This window comes from Pelobates fuscus, chromosome 7 (assembly GCF_036172605.1).
Source record: "Pelobates fuscus isolate aPelFus1 chromosome 7, aPelFus1.pri, whole genome shotgun sequence".
NCBI classification, from domain to species: domain Eukaryota; kingdom Metazoa; phylum Chordata; class Amphibia; order Anura; family Pelobatidae; genus Pelobates; species Pelobates fuscus.
The window spans coordinates 43,236,983-43,258,994 of record NC_086323.1 but is presented as its reverse complement, the minus strand read 5'-3'; the positions used below and the strand labels follow the sequence as shown (position 1 = coordinate 43,258,994).

Genomic DNA, 22,012 nt, shown 5'->3' with positions numbered 1-22,012 from the left:
AGGTGAGTAAAAAGCACACTTACCTTCTCTGCACTTCTGTGTTCAGGGAAAGTTCTCTGCTCAATGATGTCTTGTGCCGTCCCATGGTATGATCATACACACGGGAATCGGCAAAGGTAAAATAAGCACACATTGGAATGGCATTCCGGATCACATGGCATTGCGAGGTTTAAAGAGTTACTCCAACCATTTTGGAGGGGGGACCTTTCTAATGTAAAATGCCCTATTGAGCACTATGAAGAAGGCCCCTGTCCCTCCAAATTGGTAAAAAAATAAATAAAATAATAATAGCATTTTACTCACCAGGGCTGGCTTCTGCGCCCCCCCCTTCAATTGTCACAAGGTCCAGACTAATCACAAGATCCCATTTATCATGCTCAGAGTGCATGTGTGCGCTCCAGGCTGGCGAGGGGAGGGTGAAAGTAGAAAGGGAGGGTAAAATAATAAAAAAAAAATGTGCTGAGGATAACGGAGGGAGTGCAATGTGGTGAGAGGGAACGATTTGTTACCTTGCAGAGCACCTGCAAGGTAGAAGGTGATCACTTCTGTCGGCAGCGTGCAATGCTTGCTCGTGACAGATGCAAAATATAAACAGAATTGACTTCAAATTACTGAAGTAGTCATGGTAGATGAAATAACCGTTTAATTTATATTTTCAATTATAAGAAATGAATGCTAGAATTTAAGCTGGTCATTTAGAGTAACCAATTTTAGACACCAATCTTGTGAATGAAATGTCTGTCACACACCTATAAATGCAGTGTGACATAAAACTAATCCTTTAGATTCCAATATTTCGCTGCATTCTCTTAGCAGCAATCTACGTTGTATTAACTGTATTTAGGGCAGAGACATGGGTTTAAATCTTACATTAACAAGGCGCTCTATCAGCTGTTCTGACATTTCTTGTTCCATCAATGTAGAAATGATCGTGTGGTCCATAATGAGGAATCTGTTGTGAGGGGTTTAGGCAGACACACACCATAACTTATAGTGATGGATGACTGTGTTAGCACTGAAACGTTTACACTTGTTGTGCACATGTCTGCTTGATAAATAAAGCTGTGTTATACACATTTATTAAATCCCAGGAGTGCTCTTTGTCAAGTATTTATAGAGTGGCTACAAATTGCACCAGAAACTTAACCTCTGGAGATGTTGAATGTGTGGCTCAAGTTGGATACAGATGTATATATAATTCTGTGATGTGTGTATTTGTGTATATATATATATATATGTGTGTGTGTGTATGTTTTTATTCTGCCGATGCTATGCATCTGATGGGGGTGAATGGCACTCGTCTCTCTCATGGTTCATGAGTGTGTGTAACTTTAATTGTGGTTTCACAACACATCCGATCTGCTATGCAAAATATACAAATGGACACAAAGAGCATTGTAGATTTTCAGGGCTGTATAGTTTTCCAAAAGTACTTTTGGAGCCGTAGCACAGTTAAGCGTCTGTACGAACTTCCCCACCACAGTCTTTTTGATCATTGGGGCTTGTTTGTATGACTGTGGCTTGGTTTATAGGCAGATTTATTACATAAACAGTAGCCGTTTTAAAGCTAGATTAGCCGGTAAGTGAGTACAGCTTGTCTTTCCATGGTTTAAGGAGGAATTGTCCTTTTAAGAATATGTTCCACTTATGTCCATTATCTCAACAATGCATTACTTCCATCCTGGAGTATCTCTTTAATTATATCCAGCAATCTTGTTACTGGGGGTAGGACAAATATTGGCATTAAGGGGTCAGTGTATCTCTCTCCTGGCTACTCTATGGTTCAATTCGTTCTGGCAGTTTCATGGTGAAATTTTAATGGACAAAGTTTTCTTTTTCAGTTCACTTTTTTTTTTTTGCATGACAACTTCTTAATGGAGTTATTTTGATAAACGGTTTGCTTATTTTTCAATTTTAAAAGGAGCAGTAAAATTTCTTCAATGTAAATATATTCCACATGATTTTCCGTTTACATTTTTCAAATATTTTATTTTTCATTTTATGCGAATTGAAGGATTTTGGAAATAATATTGCATTGCGGAATAACTGTCAGAACTGATAGAAGTTCCTTTTTATCAAAAGTTAATATTTTGATAAGGATTTCTAGTTATTGAGTTAATATCACGCTACTGCGGCAGTCCCCTTACATACATGGAAGGAAAGAAAAGTAGAAATCTCCCCTCCCTCTGCTGTCTGCACTCCCAAAAGGAAAAGTGGGTTTGAAAGTTACAGTTATAAAGTAGAGAGATCTTTAACCTTTTTTCTGAATTGAACCTGTTGTTCTGTTACTTTTCCTCTTCTCTGGAAACAAAGCAAAAACACTTAAGACAGGCAGACCACTCACTCATGCCTTCCTATCTGATGCTCTGATCATGCTGTTAAGCATATAGCTTATTGGACAAGGACAGAATACAAATAGGACCACATTATTGGTTACCTAAAGCTGTGCGGATGACACATAGAAAGTTGAGAGTCGGTTTTCCTTGAACACAGAACAAAAATCTGATTCCTTTCCTGGGAGATCAGGGAAATAAGGGGCGAGTGGTCAACACACATATAATATTAATGGTAATGGTGAGATAAGCTGCCATGGAGCTATGAAGTCACCCACTGATGATGTATGCCACGGCCTAGGGGCATAGCCCGCTCTATATTGACAGAAGAAAGACATGAAAACATGTTCGCCATAGATAAAATAATACATTCACCAGGTTTTAAACATTGTATGTTCTATAGAAAATGAGGTTATGGACCCATAGATGTAAGTATGAATATCACCTCTAAATACTGGGCTTAATTCCAAAGACAAGTATGATGTTGTTTATAATTGCCCAAATCTACCAGTTCCTTGTATTAATAATTAATAAATTGCTGTATGACCAGCACACTGCTACCTTCATAAAGCACTGTCTGTCTGGCCCGCTGCTGTCTTAATAAATTGCTCTATTACTGTCCTGCTGCTCTATTACAAAACCACTGTATGCCCGTCCCTCTGCTGTCTTATTAAATTGCTGTGTGATTGACTCTCTGCTTTACTGATAAATATGCTGCCCTGTTAACCCACTGCTGTATTTATAAATTGCAGTGTAAATGGCTTGCTGTTTAACGATTCGACTGCTGCTACATAACTGGCAGGGTTAAGGGATAGATGAGGGAGTGGAACGTGAGCCATGTCAGCATCATTTGGGATGTGCAGCTGAGCAGGCGCTTGAAAAATGGAAGTGCAACCATTTTGCAGTGGTTTACCTTCTAACCCGAAACCCTGCTGGCATCCAGTATCCTATGCAAACAGGTTTATAACATCTGGAGAGATGCATAAGCCGGATGTTAATCCTGCCGTTCATTCATTGGTTGAGAGCTGATCATTTTCATCCAATGAGGTCCCCTCTGTGCACAGAATTGACATTACCCAGCCTGGCGCTCTTGTTTCAAGATAACTAATAACGCTCCTAAAGGTGGAGTTACACCTCTGCAGCAAAGTGGTTAAATTCCGTATGGGCACCATTTCACAGTGAAACGCTGCACATAAAGACTGCATGCATCATAACCACTTCAAAACTCTGATGCAGGTGTGGCGCTTGGAGTAAGCCTTTAACACTTGCAGACTAACCCTCCCAGCACTTTAATCCAATAACAGTCGTCCTGGTTGGGTGTATTTGTCTTGAAAACTATAAATTCCACATTATCCATGAGACTGGAGAGGCTGTGTGTCTGCAAGTTACTGTGGATTTGTAATCCGTTTGTTATCCACTTATTAAAAATTTGACAATGAAATAATGACAGTGCCCAAAGACTCGAGGCAACATTACCACTATACTGAGCAGCAATACTTCTAATGATGCACACCATTTTATGGATACCTTGTCTGTTTTCTCCAGAGCTAGGAATGATGCTAGATTGATTAATTACAGTGTGATATTCCGTCTGCTTTATTAATAATTTGATTATGTATTTTGCAGATTCACCAACATTACGTTGCTTCTGCTTTACAGGAAGAAGACATTTTGGATCTTCTTGAACAATGTGAGTTGGATGATGAAAAGCTGATGGGGAAATCCACTCGGCAAAAGGAACCACGGGTATGTAGGAATAACATAATAAAATAACCTTTTTATTCCATTATTCTTCTGAATATAACCACAGTGAAAAAACATACATCACAGCATACATTAAAAGCAGGACAGAGCCTTAGTGCATTACCTTCTTGACGCCAGATTATCAGTAAGTTAAGCCTTTATAAGCAGAAGGGGTTGGCAAAGACGCTATAGTTTTTCTTTAATAGTTTAATCTACGTAGTCTCAGAAGAAACGTATTGCAAGTGCTGAATGCAAGCAAGTACTTTTTTGCTGGACAAGATGTGTGGGACTTCAAATTTTTAGTCCTTCTATAGACCTCTTCACACACTTTTTTTATTGTTAATTTTATTTATATATATATATTTACAAATATATCACATGCAGGGGGAGTCCAAAGCTAAATGACTGTTGTATTTATTAATGTGATATTACATAAATAAAGATCAGCACATGGAAAAATGTATAGGCCACATATGTTGCAACACTGGAGAAGTTTTTTTAGACACAGGTCCACTTCTGTGGCTTCAGATTCCACTGATTCAATAGTGAATAAACCCCATATCACAATAGTGTTGCTCACAAGGATGAATAAAAATAATATAGTCACTGAGTTACACCTGGATTGGGCTTTTAACTGGGTTGAAATCTTGAAATCTGATTGTGCTGATCAAAGGGATGAAACTTGGCCCTGTTGGTCACCAGGTTGGAAATTGGCCGTGTTGGTCATTGGTTGGAACTTGCCCTGTTGGTCAATGGGACTGAAATTGGCCATGATGGTCACAAGTTTGAAAATTGTTTGTGCTGGTCTCTGAGGTGGAATTTGAATATGTTGGTCACTGAGGTGGAACTTGCCATGTTGTTCACCGGGGTGCAGGGGCAGGCTGGGACGGGGGGCAGGGAGGCAAATGCCCCCCAGGCCACCCAGGCCGTCCGCATCCAGCAAAAAAAAGGAAAAATCTGAAAAAAGCCTCTGGCTGGGGACTCAGATTTTTCAACTAACCTCTCTCCATGCAGCCAGTGGAGTCAGCCAGTGGAGTCTGGGAGAAGAGCAAAGGAAATCACACCCCCTCCTCCTGAGATCATCAGGAGAGGCCGACTTCACTGGCTGCTGCCTCCTGCCCACCCCTCCGTGGCCTAAGGTAAGACTCACAGGGGGGGGGGGGGGGGGGGATACACTTTAGTTTTTTTATTTCTTGTTTTTTTTTATCACCTTCCTCAGCCCCTGACACCTTCAACAACCTACTTCAACCCCTATCCCCCCACTACAATTTCTAACCCCCAATTATAGCCCATACCCTCCACTACAGCCCCTAGCCCCCTACTACAGCCCTGTCCCCTTACTCGACCCCTGTCTACTGGCTTTAAAAGTGTAAAGTCTGTGTGTGTCAGTATGTCTGTCTGTGTGTGTGTGTGTCAGTATGTCTGTCTGTGTGTGTTTGTTAGTGTGTGTCAAATTAGCAAGTGTGTGTGTGTGTGCCTGTCAGTGAGTGTGTCTGTTTAGGTGACTGTCCCCCCTTTCAATCACATGGGAAAGGTTTTTTTACTCTCCTCTTGGTGCAATGGGCCACTTGACTGGATTTGCCCCCCAGGCCTAAGGCTGCCAGCCCTCCCCTGCCGGGGTGGAGCTTAACTGCATTGGGAGTTAAATATGTTGGTCACTGTATTGGAACTTGCCATTTTGGTAATTGAGTTGGAATTTTCCATCTAGGTCACTGAGGGGGATATTGATTGTTGTTGGTCACTCGGTTGGACTGTGTGGATCACTGGGATAGAATTTGATCATGATTGTCGTTGGGCTGAGTGTGGTTGTATGTGTCACAGAGATGGAATAGAGTCATATAGGTCAGTAGCTTACAAAGGGGTCTGGATGTGTGATGATTTTTCCTCGCTTTCTTTTTTTTTTTTCTTGCATACAGCTGTCTGTGCCCAGCTTGATATGCAGTAACCCTGGGGATTTATTCATATCTTTGCATTCTATTTAGGTATATGTCACTTTGTGTTTTACAATTGCCCAACTTTGAATTGTTAGTTTAGTCTGAAAGATGTGTGCAGTAATCTTTGTTTCTCCTCTCTTACATGACAATGTATCAGCAGAAAGCTGGCACCTTACTGTTTGCCTAATAATACTCCGGGAATAGCTTTTTAGCAAACAATCTAAAAGCTAGAGGGATGATAAATGATGTTCTACTCAAAACACGACAAATATTACACTATATTTCAGTGACGCCATTGTGTATTGTGAACACAGTCAGTTGTGCTCATAATGTATTTGTTTATTAAACTGACAAAACAAATCGCCCGGACACATTATATGATTCAAAAAGTACTGAAAATTAAACGTTAATAACATCACTGTTGTGCATTCTAGTACGTTTTAAATGGGAATAGAACATGGAGATCTGATTGTGAAGCCTGCATTTAAATATGTTACCAGTGTTGGGAGAACAGGGGGTGAAAACATGAGAAATACATGTTGAAGATTGTATTAACCCTATTTGTTACCTTTTCTGTACCTTTTTCATGCAACCATTTTGACACCAGGGCACACATGAGCTAACCTTGCAAAACCTGTGCCGGCAACAATGGGTGTTGTTTGAGGGGGGAAGAGCCCTATATGTATCTAAGCAGCAGCGGAGTTGTCCTTCTTGCTTCTTGTGTGCGTATGTTTAAAATGTTGGAATAGTTGAGCGTCCTTACCTAAACTCGGAGATTGGTTTTGTTGCCAGGATCACATTGAACACATGTGTCACATCTGAAAATGATGTTCCATAAGACAAAGGCATTTAAAACGTGACCAGTATTTCATTCCGACACATTGTTGAGAAATTATTTTCCAACCCTTAACTACTGAGCACAAAAAAAAAAAAAGCCAGCAAATCCTGCTTGTCATCATACTATGGAAATCAGTCTAATCCGTCCTTTTAAAATCAAGAACCTATACATAACATTTTCCCCAGTTTTCAAAGAAATAGTGCAGAACCAAAATTATTTTAGTGCATAAAGTAGGATTGGCAAAAGTAAACCCTGTAAAAAAAAAAAAAAAAAATGCTCTAATACATTTAAGTAAGGAGTTTCTAACTATGTGTGATAATATGGATTCCCTAGCTGGTGTTTGTACACCCTGAGCTTTGTTTACTAAACCAGGAATTCTGAAGAATTGACAAGAGATTTGCTAATTTATACCAAAATAGCCAAACTGGAAAAATTCCATTTTTGCAGTTTTACTATTTTACCTTCAGATTTACAATTCCGGTTTAAATTGTCCATATTTGTCAGTTTTGTGAATAACGCGGTTTAGCTATATGTGGTTGTAATGCTGCACTGTGTAATAACTGCTACTGTGTAGGCCACTTAATTCCTGTCTCAGAGCTTCCTTCCCTCTCCCGCGAGCAGCTCTTTGCATATTGAACCTTACAAGACAAATTATGGGGGAGCCACGTGCAGTCCCTCTGTGTGTAATTGGAGCACTGATAGAGAAATGTCTCGTATCCAGGTGAAGATGTGTGAGATCGGCAGCACAGCTGATTGGCTTTTCACCTAAGTGTGAATTCTTGGGAATTCAAAGTGAATTTTAGTCAAACATAAAAACATAACTTCGATGGATAAGATCTTCATAGATCAAGCTTTAGCAAATAATCTTTTTTTTTTTTTTCTTTTTTTTTTTATATTTGGATTGCAAGGCAACGAGTTGAGGCAGTATTTTTCATGGAAGATCCACAGTCCATCTTATGGCTAAGGATCACCCCTTTCACTGTCCTCCAATGCAAGACCCCTGATCGGAAGATATATAATGTTCCCAAGTTTGTGCAATATATCCACACCTGCCAACATTTCTACGGGATAAAGACGGATACATGAGTTTTAGGGGTGTGAGTGGGATGTGACCAGGGACGGAGCTGTTCAGGGAAATTTAAGTAACTTAGTAATAACAATTGATATAACTAAAATGTAATTTAGAACAATGTATCTTATCTCCACAGACTGATATCTAAACACACATTGTAGTTTAGACATTACTGGGAGTATTATTGCTGTGGAGCAACACTCAGACATGCCAACAATATAGAGCTCCTAGAAAAGACGGACATTAGGATAGAAAAGAGGGACAGATTTGGGCCCAAAATAGGGACTGTGCCTTCTAAATAGGGTAATTTGGCAGATATGTATATCATAATCACTGAGCGCAATTGGTAAAACATGTTTAATTTATTGTTACACAGGGGAGTGAGCCAAGAACCTAATCCACAGGAATATGTTTAATGAAGAGTGACTGCCAACTTTATGAACACAGGGCAGTATGTCCGACTTTGATACAGGCAAACGTCTAATTTTCCTATACTTTATTTACCACGGATTGACTATGGTGTGTTTCGTTTAGTTCATTCCGACAGTAACTATATATCAAGGTGGAAGGATAGGTCGATAATTAAAATTCTGGTATTTAAATGTGCATTTTCTTGCACATCTTTGTGCGCATGTCCCGCGGCGTGAATGGCTCGCTGCTATCTCTACAGCTGGTTGATCAGACGGCGCAGTGTTAGAACTGGTCACCGCATGCTGTTTTACAGATATCTATTGCATAGAGTATAGACTGAAACACATGCAAGTTTCTTTGTCTGTGTCTTCCTGATCTTTTGCAGCAAAAACATGTTGACAAAAGGGGTCACTTCTTGATGAATGACCCCCAAAATCTTAAATGGAAAGTGCTGAATTTACAGAACGAACAGCAGGTGACCCTCGGGAAGAATGAGACTTAGCGATGATTTTCCACGCTGTGCTACCTCTTTCCTGCAGGACACTATTGTACTTTTTTTTTTTTTTTTCTATTTTGTGTCATGTTTTGAGCTTTGAAAATGTGTCGAATGAATAATTCATGCATTTAATAGAATCTGAGATTTTCTTTCCTCCAAAATGTGAACTAAGTAGGATTTAAACTGCTATACAATGCACATCTGCATAATGGGGATTAACATTTCATTTCTATCCTATCTGCACAGCACAATTCTCGGCCACATCTTAGGCAGAGACTTCGAAATCTTGGAAATCTTTCTTTTTTTTGATTATAATTATTATTTTATTAATCAGGCTTTAAAGGTAACACGTTCTTCACCAAATTTAATGTCCTCGTAAACACTTTACAAAAATTAGTCCAATCTCTTTTTCGTTCTTGAAATTGTTTTTCAAATACTAATCGTGTTGAGAATTACTGTGTCTCTTTTTTTACAAACTCATTTGGCATCAGTAGTACTGGGATAGAGCAGATCTTGGCCTGTGTGACGTTGGCGAAGTTCCGCTAAAAGTTTGAATAAAATCAAAGAAGCAGCTTTTGGATAATAAAAGTTGATTTGAGACTGTATGAGAGGTTCGCATTGTGTGGCTGTCCTATGGACAAAGTAAAATAGTAAAAGTGTCTGGAGATGTCCTGCAAAATATCTGTCTAATCGTTAATCAGTCGCTCTTATCAAGCATCAGTCTTTGGTTTTTGATATTCACTGGATGTTCATCCATGGCTAAACCGGGTTTATAACCCGCTGTGAGCACTTTATACTTTTAATGGTTACTAAATGCTCGCAAAATTGTGCTAATCATCTGTCGGCTCTGTTCTGCTTTTTTTTCCTTGTTACAGCCTACTCTGAATACGAAAAGTCCATGTCAGGCATGTTCTATTTCTAACAACTGGACAATGATCTTATATGGTAAACATAGATTGAGAATGGATAATGAATACATGAATAGAATTAATACCCCTTAAATGTATCGAAACATACCTCCTGATTGTCTTTATGTAGGAAAGACAGTCCCTTTTATAGTTCACAGATTATTCTGGCCCATTTTTCTGCCTTAGCTTTGACCTTTTTCTAGGAGCTCAGATGTTATGGTGTGTATGACTATAACTAAACTACACAACAATAAATATCACATGAATGTGTGCTTAATCAGGCACTATAAGCACTACAGCTTATTGTAGTGGTGGTTATGGTGCTGTGAGTCTATGGTTGTCATTCCTCAGTTCTCTGTCATTTTGGAGCTGTTTGACAAATACTGGAGCTCTCGCCAGCACCTATAGCCCGCCTCCTCCTAGCCACACCGATGATAGGGAAACTGCACTTCTATATTATTAAGTGTGAAGTCATCCAACCTTGGATGGCATTGATAAACTGAGAGTACTGAGGAAGAGGCCTACAATTCCCTGACCGATCCCTCTGTTATTGTGTAAATATAAATAGCCGTGTCTTTCCATTTTAGGGTTGAGATGTCTCCAAATAAGCATGGCATTTCTCTCCCACTATACATGTCCCGATTAAAATGCCCACACATTGCACTTCAGGGGTCAGAGTAAATGGCTAGCACGATTGCACGTGCACGCTTTCTTCGTTCTTTAAAGACACTGATAAATTGTACAGTTGCATCTTACGTCTCAAAGCATCCGTGTTCATTCCCACATTTGATATTCTAATGGTTTATGTAGATTTGCTACATGTGTGAGGTTGGAAATGGTTGTGGTTTCTGACGATCAATCTTTTTATGTCTGTTTTATGTCCGTATTTTAAATTGGACTGGAAAGAGACTAGTTTGAGGTTATTGAGACAATTCTGGATCTTCTCTTCTAATCTGGCATTTCCCTTGTAATTTCCAGCTCAGAAGGCATTACGCTGTTTTATTATATCATTATCAGACAGGGTTATTCACTAAACTGAGAACTCAAGGCGAATTCAAAGTGAATTTCAAATTTAAAGTCAAAATAGCCAAAACTGGAAAAATGAAAGCCATGCTTTAAGAAAGTTCAGCTACTCTGGCCTTAAATTTTAAATTCACTTAGACTTTTCACTTTAATGAGAAACCCTGATAGTCTTACCTGTGAATCATTGCTCCATTGTATATTTCCTAATCCTTTCATTTAATGAAATCTTTGTTTTCTTCCAGGCTCTTTCATCCATGCCGGAGAGTATCCAGGCCTCTCGAAAACAGAAGAATAGCTCTAGCAGTGACACAGGTGGCAGCGACTCTAGGAGTGGCTCAGAAACAGAACAGGAAGATGAAAATCGAAGAAAAGAGAAACATGTTTCCTATGATTTGGAAGAGCACAAGTTTAAATCACTAGAAAGATCCAGTATGTTATCTGATGGTGATTAACATGTGCTCTGCACCTATTGCTCCTTAGATTAAATCCCCTTCAACGAACCTGAAAGCAGTGTGTTTATTTTGTTGCGTTTCTCACATTCACTCATATAGTATCTGAGCAATGATTTGTGGGCAACCAGAAAGTTAAATGATGTTTAAAGCACAGCTGGTATTTACTGTGCTATCCAATCTTAATCATAGTATACAACTTAAAGGGACACTATAGTCACCAGAACAACTACAGTTTATTGTATTGGTTCTGGTAAGTAGAATTATTCCATCCAGGCTTTTTGCAGTAAACATTGTCTTTTCACAGAAAATACAGTGTTTACATTACAGCCTAGTGAAAACTCATCAGATGGCTGCTACAGGTGCTTCCTGGGGAAGTGCTGCACACTGTGTGGTACTGTCATTCAGTGTCTCCACCCTCTGCCAAGAGACACTGAACTTTCCTCATAGAGATGCATTGAGTCAGTGCATCTCTATGAGGTGATGCTGATTGGCCAGGGCTGTGTTTGACTTGTGCTAGCACTGTGATTGGCTTTTGATCGACACTTTTGATGATGTCAGACAAGCAGACAGGGCAGAGGCAGCAGCTGCAGACTTGAATACAAGTAAGATTTTACTATATCTGGGGAGGCAAGGGAGGGCCACACGGGTTAGATGGTGGTTTTAACACTATAGGGTCAGGAATACATGTTTGTGTTCCTGACCCTATAGAGTTGCTTTAAAAAAAAAAGGTAGGTGCTGTAATATCCATTGGGTCAAATCATTTGCTGAGATTAAATGTTGCAAAACAGAAATGCTTGGTGCAATTAAATTGTTTGTGTTGATGGTTGTATTGCATGTGGTTTAATGGTGAGGATTAACTCCCTTTTTTATGTGCAGGTAGATATCACTATCAGCCACCTATTAAAAGCAGACCTTTTATCCATGCATCGTCTCCATCATCTACAACTCCAATCAGGCGTTCTGTCAGCTGCCCTCGCTCTATAACCGCATTAAATGCACAATCTCCAGTGCCGGAACAGCGTTCATTCTCTTCCAAAATACCTTCACAAATCCAAAGACCAGCTTCAGGAAACAGAACAAATTCTTTAAATCGTAACTCGTCATCAAACCGCTTACCGGCCACTAGTACGTGCAGCGGTTTATATTCATCAGTGGTGAGTGCTCTACACATCTAGACTGAATGGCTCATGATCTATAGGGCAAGGAGCGCAGATTGTACTTAAAGGAACACTGTAGGCATCATAACCACTTCAGTGAATTGACCCAACCCATTAAAGGGATACTATCAGGACCATAAACAATTGAACTGATTGAAGTGGTTATGTTGCCTGACGTCTATGTGTCTGGGGTCCAACGTCAAATATGTAATTTGCTCACCATGTACTCGAGATTATTGGAACGCATTGCTCCATCTCCGCCATATCAACATTAGCGGCATGTTGCCATGTTTTAAATGGCCAGAAACCAAGAGTCTTACCTAAACTGTGATTGAACCATTTAGTAGTGATGTGGGACTCAGTTCCCGCAGACCCCAGGCCCCATAACCTCTTCAATCAGATGTCCTTTTAATGGGTTGGATCACTGCATCATGTTACACTTGGCATTTGGATTGGTGCTGGATTTAAGTTCCTTAACAAAAATTCTAGGTAATTTTCGCCTTCACTGGTATCAGAAAAAAGTTACATAGGCTGAAAAGAGACATACATCCATCAAGTTCAGCTTTTCTCGCATTTATTTTTGCTGTTGATCCAAAAGAAGACAAAAAAAAACAGTTTGAAGCTCTTCCAATTTTTCAACAAACTAGCAAATAATCTTTCTTGACCCCAGAATGGTAGTCCGATATCTCCTTGGATCAAGAAGCTTTTACCCCACTAATTAATTTTTTTTCCCCTGAATATTATGTTTTTGCAAGTAAAGTTAAATTGGCACTCGTGTAATACACAAGCCAACTAGATTTTTCACCATACAAATCAGTACAGTTCGTAACAACCATTCAAAGTCCTCTTGTAACATTTGGCAGAAGAATATTATGGGTAAAACCTGTCCTAAACCTACTCTACTCTCCTTACACCTGCCAAACATTTTGAAACTCCAGCCCTTAGAGCACATGCACAGCCTGTGTCGCCCAAACAATTCACCCCAAATTTATCCTTAGGTTTGCAATAGAGAATAGCAAGGTGCATCTCTCTACCACAACACCGAAACACATGCTAAGAATTAAAACAATATAATAAAAGGTGTTGTGCATCTTCCAAATCTCTGTATTACCAAATGGGAATCACGATTGGTGTAGGTGTAAAAGAACCCGCAATATTTAGAGATGGTCCAATTAATAAATGTAGTATTTGCATTAATTCAGCAATGCCAAATGATGTCTTGTGATTTCTGTCAAATAAAAAAAAATAAAAAATAAAAAATGAGCTGCATATGTTGACTACTACCTGTAGCATATGGGGTTGTTCTATAAATGCTGGTAATACTAATGTCATTGTTTGCATTTAGTCTTTGGATTGCTACCATAACCTACAATGCAATTGACACAGTAGTGGGTTTGGAGTTCCATCGGGTAATATAAGGATCCTAGTGGTCCCCAACAGAGGAGAGACATTGGTTTTGTGTTGTTATGAATGTCATTGTGTTGCTGTATTGTTATTAATTATTATGTGTTATTACTGAATTCTAATTAGCTGAACTTTTGAGCACCTCTGTCAGTGACCCATAATGGACTTTAGATTTCAATCCATTGTGCAGAATGAATCTGGGTTACATCACTTCACAAAAGAACAGGAGGATGATCTGACAAGGCAGACATTGGCTGTTCTCCGAGATCTGAGAATACGATTTCCAGGAAAGGTGGAAGAGGAAACCTGTTCGATCATAGAAGAAGTAAGTAGATGTAATTCTGCCATTGGTCAGAGCAGTGCATGAACCGGCCTTGTACCAGTAGTAATCTGTACTCCTCTGTATAAATTGAAGCTGAGATGTCTTCAATGTATTCCCTGTAATGATTAGAAATGAACGGGGATCTCTGTACTAATCAGAATTTCCTGTAGTAATCGCAGGGATGACGTGAACACTACTAATCATTGGGTTCCCTGCAATAACCGCAGGGGACAGGGATACAATGCAGTAATCAGGAGAGATCAATAACTCTTTACTAATCAAGACGCTCTGTGTAGTAAAGGGGCGTACTTTGTACCCAGTAATAATTGAAGTAGAAGGGTGAACTCTGCACTAATCAAGTTTTTCTTTGTAGTAATTGGAGGTAAGAGGAATCTTTTGCACTAATTCATAGCTAAAAACCAACGATTGACTGTGATTTTATTATGTGTTTTTTTTTTAATTTTAGTTTCATTAGTAAATGCAAATTAATGTGTCTTAATCTGTAGCACACATCTCCGCCTTCCCCTTCATTTAGCTCTACAATTTAAGCAGGACTTTTGTTCTGGGTAAAGTTCCATAGCATTGCATAGTAATAGTGCTCAGAAGTAAGAGTCACTATGTTATAAATTAAGGGTTCAGGATATTCCAGATTGACAGGGGATATTTAATATGTAGGAATTTTAATTGTTCGTATTACTATTAGTAATATTTTGGGATACAGTGATATATATTGGGGTTCAAAACGTATTATAGAGATTTAATTTTCTCAGTATATAAAAGTGTCTCTTGGGAAAATATATATATATTTTTTTTTTTTTGTATTGCTCGGCAAAATGGGAACCTTGATAATTAGGTTCAGATGAAATTCTCATAAAATCCCAGCCGCTTTAATTAGACTTTGTTTGGAATGTCTGTATTTGATCCGCACAGTTTTTGTTGTGCATTTGTTGCAGAAAATCTTTACAATGAACATGAGACTTTGTAACGTAAAATACAAAGTATTGCCCTCATTGTTCTGGATCCTGGCACTTCTCACAAAGATTTATAGAGATATTTTACAACCTCTGGATGCTCTTCAAGAACAACTCTCCACGGGCTCCCAGACATTTCTGCCTCGGCGATGATATAACTTACAGAAAGGATACAGAGAAACTATTTTCTTAGTTTACAGCTTTGGTAGAAATGGACCTTGGAGACCATTTAGGTTGTAGGTAACATTTACTCAATCTGAATGTTTCCCTGGCAGCCGTTACTGGCTGAAAAATTAACGGCAGTACTGTCCAAGAAAGACTGAGACCCGTTCTCGCTGCATAGAGCAGGAACGCTTAGCTAAGCGCCTGCAGCACTAAACAGTTTAGTACTTGGAATTTGCTTACAGACGTAAGCGTAGTTATGATGTATGCACATCATTTCGTGCTAGGCTGCTTATTTATCTACGGATATTTATCAGCTAAGCATTGCCCTCTTCACTGATTGGGAAAGAAATATAGCCATAATGTCCTCACTCTATAATGCAGTGTGTTCTTCCTCTACAAAATACGTAGTACTTCACCTGTCTGATCTATTTCTTTCTCTGATGCAGATAATGGATAACTGGAGATATCACAAACCAAAACTGGCTTCCTATTGGTTAATAAAATTGGACTCTGTGACCCAAAGAAAGGTGAGATCCATTTAACATTGAATTTGACAGTAATGATGAGACCTGAGATTGTGTTCCCCTTTCCTAACATTTGCGTGGGGGATGATTAATGATGTTTCCCTGGACGGATACGATTTGTGTTGTGGCCTTGGGATCTGGTTTAATAATTGCCCGGATGATTTCCATAGACCGTAAAAAGACCAACACTAACCGAATCAGGCAGATAAAGTAATGTGCCATGGAAAATACATTCTTGCATAGGTGCATGTCCTTTCTGTTTATTTTCTTTTTGTTTATGTATGAATCTATGTATGTTAAACTAGGATAGGGTTAAGACAGAGAGACATCTAGCATTGCTAAGAGTCAAGTCTGTAAAACCACAGCATTGCAAACAGTTAAAATGGCCCTTTCGATTGTCGTTTTCCTTTCATTATCCTCCTCATTTGCCACTTGCATTGTTTTACTATCTTTTCTTATTTCTACCATATCTCAATTACTGTGTGCAGCCATTTTGTTCTCCTCTGCCCCAAGTGTCTGCTGTTTATTCTTCTGTAGTTTGATTTAAGGATGGATTGTGAGTAAATTTGCTTTAAGCTCTTCCCATTGTCAACTTTTGTCAGCTTGACTGCCATACATAAAACAAGTAGTCCCTACTTTTCCTTATGTGTTTAATGAATATTAGAGTTTCAGGGGGGAAAAATTAAGAGATTCAGGCACAGAGAGCTATATAGAAGCAGGTTAGATGTTTATTTTTTGTGACAGATCTGCTTGAAGGATAAGGGACTATAAAGTTTGTAAGGGATAAACCTTCATGATAAAGACATATATATGATATATGTATAACCCCCTTCCACCAGTGGTGTATTTTGTTTTTTGCTGTCCTAGGCATGACAACGCAGGCACCCACCCTTCCCCACCCCTTCCTGTCAAGGCCGCACCTTTTCCTGTTTAATATTAACACGCACTTTGACTGACAGACACACACCCTCATTGATACAAGCACTGACATACACTCACTGACAAATACACAGTCATTGGCACATAAACTTTCAATGACAGACACACACTGACACACTCCCTGATAGGCACACACTTTCAGATACACATAGACTGTCCATACACTCACCGACATACACACACATTAACACTGACAGCTACACACTGACATTCACTGACAGACAGACATACTCGATCCTTCATCTTTATTATTATTGTGCGTGCAGTTGTTTCTTGTAGATGCATTGAGGACATATTTTGCACGTTTGCCAATAGCAATGTTCCACCAATCTAATGCTTCCTATAGAGAAGGATTGAATTGAAGGTTTGAAAGCAGAGATCATACAGCATCAACATACTTAGCAGACTGACACCGGGTGTCAAATCGATTCATTTATAGAATCTATATATCTATGGAAACTGCAAAATATAAACAGTCCCACTTCTCAGAAAACCTACGTGCCCCAGAATAGCTTCATTAAGATTTTGTTGTTTTAGACTGCTCTTCTAAGGCTTGAATTTTTCATCTTCGTATGCATTATGTCTGCATCTGTAATAGCTGGAATTGTATTCTTTTACTATTACATCTCAAAGTGCTAACCAAAACCAGAACAACTGCCAGTTATAGAGTGTAGAGCTGAGTTTTAGCATGTCTAAAACAGTACAACACAAAAAGTGATGCCGAGCGGAATACTTTGAGGAGAATCAGATGAGTTTGGCTCATTTGTGCCAAAACAAGTTTTAAGTTTCATCCTCTTGTAATTGGGCGATGACTGTGAACAAGGACTACAAGTTCTGGATTGCTTGTTTTCCCATACAAAAGGCAGTCTGGCATTTTAAATGGACGTTCTGGTACATGGTGATAAATTGATTTTCTTTATCCCAAATAATATGTTTCAGTATGAGGTCTCATGTTCTATAAATCTACCTAGTAGTTTTCCTCCGAGTTTTCATTATTTCTGATCCATTTAGATACATTTGCTAATATAGGCTACCAACTGGGAGCATGTAGCCCTGGAGAGATTTGTGGTAGGAAATGAATCATCTCTTGATCAATCTTGGATGAGATCTGTTAAATAAAATTATAAAAATCTTATTACATGTGTTCACACTGGGATTTGGGGGCATACTTAATATGTGTGTGTGTAAGGAATATTTTAACAAAGCATAATTCCAGTAAAAAGTGATATTTATGGGTTGTTGCATGGAGTCCTAGAATCCTCGATATATTCTACAATTTGCTTATAATGAAATATTTTTACAAAGAAGTGTTCACTGAAAAGTGTTTACATCGACCCTTTATTGCTGGACCTCATGCTCAGCACAGATAAACATTCCTAAAAAGGACACTATAGTCACCAGAACAACTACAGCTTATTGTCTTTGTTCTGGTGAGAATAATCAGCCCCTTCAGACTTTTTGCAGTAAACACTGATTTTTTTCAGAGAAAAGGCAGTGTTTACATTACAGCCTAGGACAGGGGTAGGCAACCTTCGGCACCCCAGATGTTAAGGACTACATCCCCCATAATGCTCTTACAGCCATAGAATCATGCTGGCAAAGAATCATGGGAGGTGTAGTCCAAAACATCTGGAGTGCTGAAGGGTGCATATGCCTGACCTAGAGATTCATCCAGTGGCCACTCCTTATATGGCTACTAGAGGTGCTTCCTGGTGGCAGTGCTAGAGGGCAAACACTGACCTTTCCTCATAGAGATACATTGATTCAATGCATCTCTATGAAGAGCTGTTGATTGGCCAGGGCTGTGTTTGATTTGTGCTGGCTCTGCCCTTGATCTGCCTCCTTGATGGTCTCCGCCAACCCAGTGTTTTCCTATGTGAAAGCATTGTGATTGGCTGAGAGAATCACTTCTGATGATGTCAGCCAAGCAGGCAGATCAGGGGCAGAGCCAGCAGCAGCAGTCTGGAATAAAAGTAAGATCTTGCTATATTTAGGGGAGCAGGGGGGGGCTAAACAATGTTTTTAACACTATAGGGGCAGGAATGCATGTTTGTGTTCTTTAAGCCATAAATAGGAGAACATTTCATGACATAGTTGTACGATGAGGAAAATATTTGATCAAGAACTTTGTATGCCAATAAAGATTCTTGCATAACCAGCAGGATTAATTTTGGAATTCTTCCAGTTTAATTTGTCACATTAAGATGCATGAAGTTACATGTCCACAATGTTTAACTTGCTGCCATCACTGACTGACAGCAAACGACAAATCCACAAATGCAATTAATTTACTTAGAAATGCAGCCTGTCTGATGCATCATTTGTCATCTTGTTGTTCATTTGAGCTATGGAGACGTGTTTACTAAACACTCCATTTCTGTACATTATCATATGCTCTTCATACAAAGTCAGTATTATTCCATCTGTTCTACCCACAATGACCTCCATTTTCCTGACAAATAGTTGCACTCAATTTGTCAAGTAGTAAAACCTTACGATATGAAAATTGGTTTCTGTTCCATCATAACAATGATCAAGTGTGATTCATAACATCCTCTCATCTCCTTCTTTCACAGTAATATTGTATATCAAAACCCCAGAAGATAAATAAAATAATCATTGGAAACATACATATCTCTATTGTCCTTGTCACAGAAAAGCTTTCATTGGGGAAAAAAATCCTTCAGTCCTGTTGCCATGGCGAGTTTGAGCTTTTAAGAGTAATTGTATTTTTCCAAACCTGAAATGGCTTTTAAACCGATCATCTCACTGGTCCCATTGCGTTATTATTAACTGATTTAAAAGGCTCCGTATTCGGCCCATAAAACTTTATTACCCAAACCTTTAATTTCTTTCACAAAACAAAACAACTTCAATATAATCTGCAATTAACTGGCAGAGTAATGAGATTGTCTGTCAGTTGGTAGTGTTTCTTGGGAGGAAGTTATGCGAATCCTCGAACTGCTTCAGGAAATGTCATATTATGGAGTAATGCACTGTGTCCAAACCCAATTTCAACTTTGGTACAAAGATATGTTTCATTGTAGGTGCTAAAACCCTAACAAGATCTGAGGACGTAAATTTTATTAGTTTAAAATAATGAGACAACGTTAAATACATACAATTTAGAACTGTATTCTTTTGTGTGTGCGCTGCTCCTTAATCTGTATTTTGTATATATTTTGGTCTTTACAGCAGCACCACTACTGAGAAATGCATGCTCCGGGTGTGCCCCCAATTCCCCCTTTTTCTGTGTAGATTTGGAATCCAGACTAGATTCCTATTGGGCTAAGCTCCCCACCCATCCACTATAGGTGCCCCTTTTGGAGTTGACCAAAGGGAAGCATAGATGAGGAGAGTCTCTGAAAGCCGTTTAAGCAGTATTACAGTTAGCATATTTATCTCCCATGTTAAAATTAGTGTAGGATCCACCGAGATTGGGGTACTATGACATAGTGTATAGTGTACAGTGTAACTGAATCCCCATATTTGTTTGCTGAGATTGATCTTAAGTAGCCTTGTAAAAATTAGAACTGTATTTTTTTTTTTATTATTTAATTTTTGTCTGTGTGCGTGGTTTCTTAATCTGTATTTTAATTAACATACTATCTTCATAAAGGTGATGACATACTATCATCATTAAGGCACCCATCTTCAGGAGTCTCTTTTTCTATAACCTTTTGTTACTTATTATTCTCCTGAGAAGGCTCTACCCAGAACCTTACTAGAAATTGAACCCATTCATTGCATAATGTGGCCAATCGGTTTATGAAGACTCCTTTAGATGGATTTAAGACACCACTCGAAATTTCCATTTACCCCTATCTGTTGGTAAGTGAAACTTTTAGCCCAAGCGAGTAGGCATTAACTCATGGTCAGTGTGCCATTGACCCTTTAGATTTGCAGTGGTAAATCACTTTATAGGCCTGGTTAGTAGCATAGTAGAAGAAAGGGAGGGTCGCACTCTGTCACAATTTTTCAACCCAGGGTGCTACTGAGCATAGGTCAGCAAACCCCAAGGAATCAGTATTAATGAAAAAAATCTCAGGCTGGTTGCTTCCAGGCAGATTTATTGCAGCGTTTCGACCTGTAACCAGGTATTTATCAAGCTGGTTAGTAGCATAGGACCTGAAATTTTAATCCTTGATTTAAGACCTATTTTGATCAGCACACAAGTTTTGACTAACAGAACCAAACTAAAAACTCCTATCTAAAATTAAGTTTTAGTCAATGGCACCAGGTGTAGTTTGAAGATGATGAGCTGGTCTGACTCTCTCCCAGAAGAAGGACCATGCACAGGCCTGGGTATCCAGGACCTAGCATGTCGGAGGGGTCTTAACCCAGAGAATTGGGCATTTCTTTTGCAAAACACACCCATAAAACGACTGGTTGCTTAGTCTCTCAGTGAAATCTACTGGCATTACTTGAAGGAAGTGTCTCTCAGAACTAATCATGTTTTTCTCTAACACACAAACTATAGTCATAACCACACCAACTTATCCCTGTGGACCAGCCTCCACTGGTTTTAGGGAGATAAAAAGGCCATAGGACCTCAATTCTAGAAGGTCTTCAAATGTTTAAAAGCTGTATACTTTGTTAACTCTTCTGTAATAATTGTATCTTTCTTTGAAGATTAGTGTTCATGCGGGGCACACTTATGTTTTACATATATTTCTTGATCACCATTTTTGTCTCATGTGGATTTGTAAAATCAAATCGTGAGAAGGTGCTTTATACTTTACTCATTACCTCTACATTGTTCATTTTTTATGTTAATTATCAAAATCTGAGAGATTTTTTTTTTTTTTTACACAGATTAATTCCATCAAGCTGATAAATAAATGTACCTTTCTGAACCATCTAGTGATCCTTTACCATGCTTCTGTGGCATATGTCTTCTCTCTATTTGCCCTCCCTGTGTGGTTTATATGCCAGATCCACAGAATGTAGATCAATCCGGTCTACATGAGTCACCCTTATTGGACAGGTTCATGGTAGAAAAAAATACAAACTTCATATAAATCCTCATAAACGATCGATCTAGACTCCCTCTCTGCATTAGTGGGCATGGTATTTTAATATTTTCCGCTTTCCTGATCTTGTGCAGGATTGCAAATGCAATATATGTTGCCATTCTATAAATGTCTAATAATGATTTTATCACATTTCCATTTTAATGAAAAAGATAATAGGATTTTAGGTTTTTGCATATATTCTTTATATCAGCTAATTGGTGTATTTATATTGTCAGAGACATCTGTAGTGCAAAATAAATCTGTTGGGTTTATTTGGATTTAATAAGACTTTTAAGAGCATTCAC

The 22,012-nt window shown here is 38.8% G+C and overlaps 1 protein-coding gene across 2 annotated transcripts in view; it reads left to right on the top strand.

The window, feature by feature from the left end:
- TTLL7 (tubulin tyrosine ligase like 7) overlaps window positions 1-22,012 on the top strand; it is an 89,558-nt gene that overhangs the window by 56,520 nt on the left and 11,026 nt on the right. For both annotated transcript variants that reach the window (XM_063427990.1, XM_063427991.1), the window contains exons 14-18: window positions 3,960-4,079; window positions 11,001-11,187; window positions 12,087-12,364; window positions 13,962-14,096; window positions 15,676-15,756. In XM_063427990.1, the coding sequence (XP_063284060.1) occupies window positions 3,960-4,079; window positions 11,001-11,187; window positions 12,087-12,364; window positions 13,962-14,096; window positions 15,676-15,756 (801 nt within the window). The remainder of the gene's footprint in view (window positions 1-3,959; window positions 4,080-11,000; window positions 11,188-12,086; window positions 12,365-13,961; window positions 14,097-15,675; window positions 15,757-22,012) is intronic.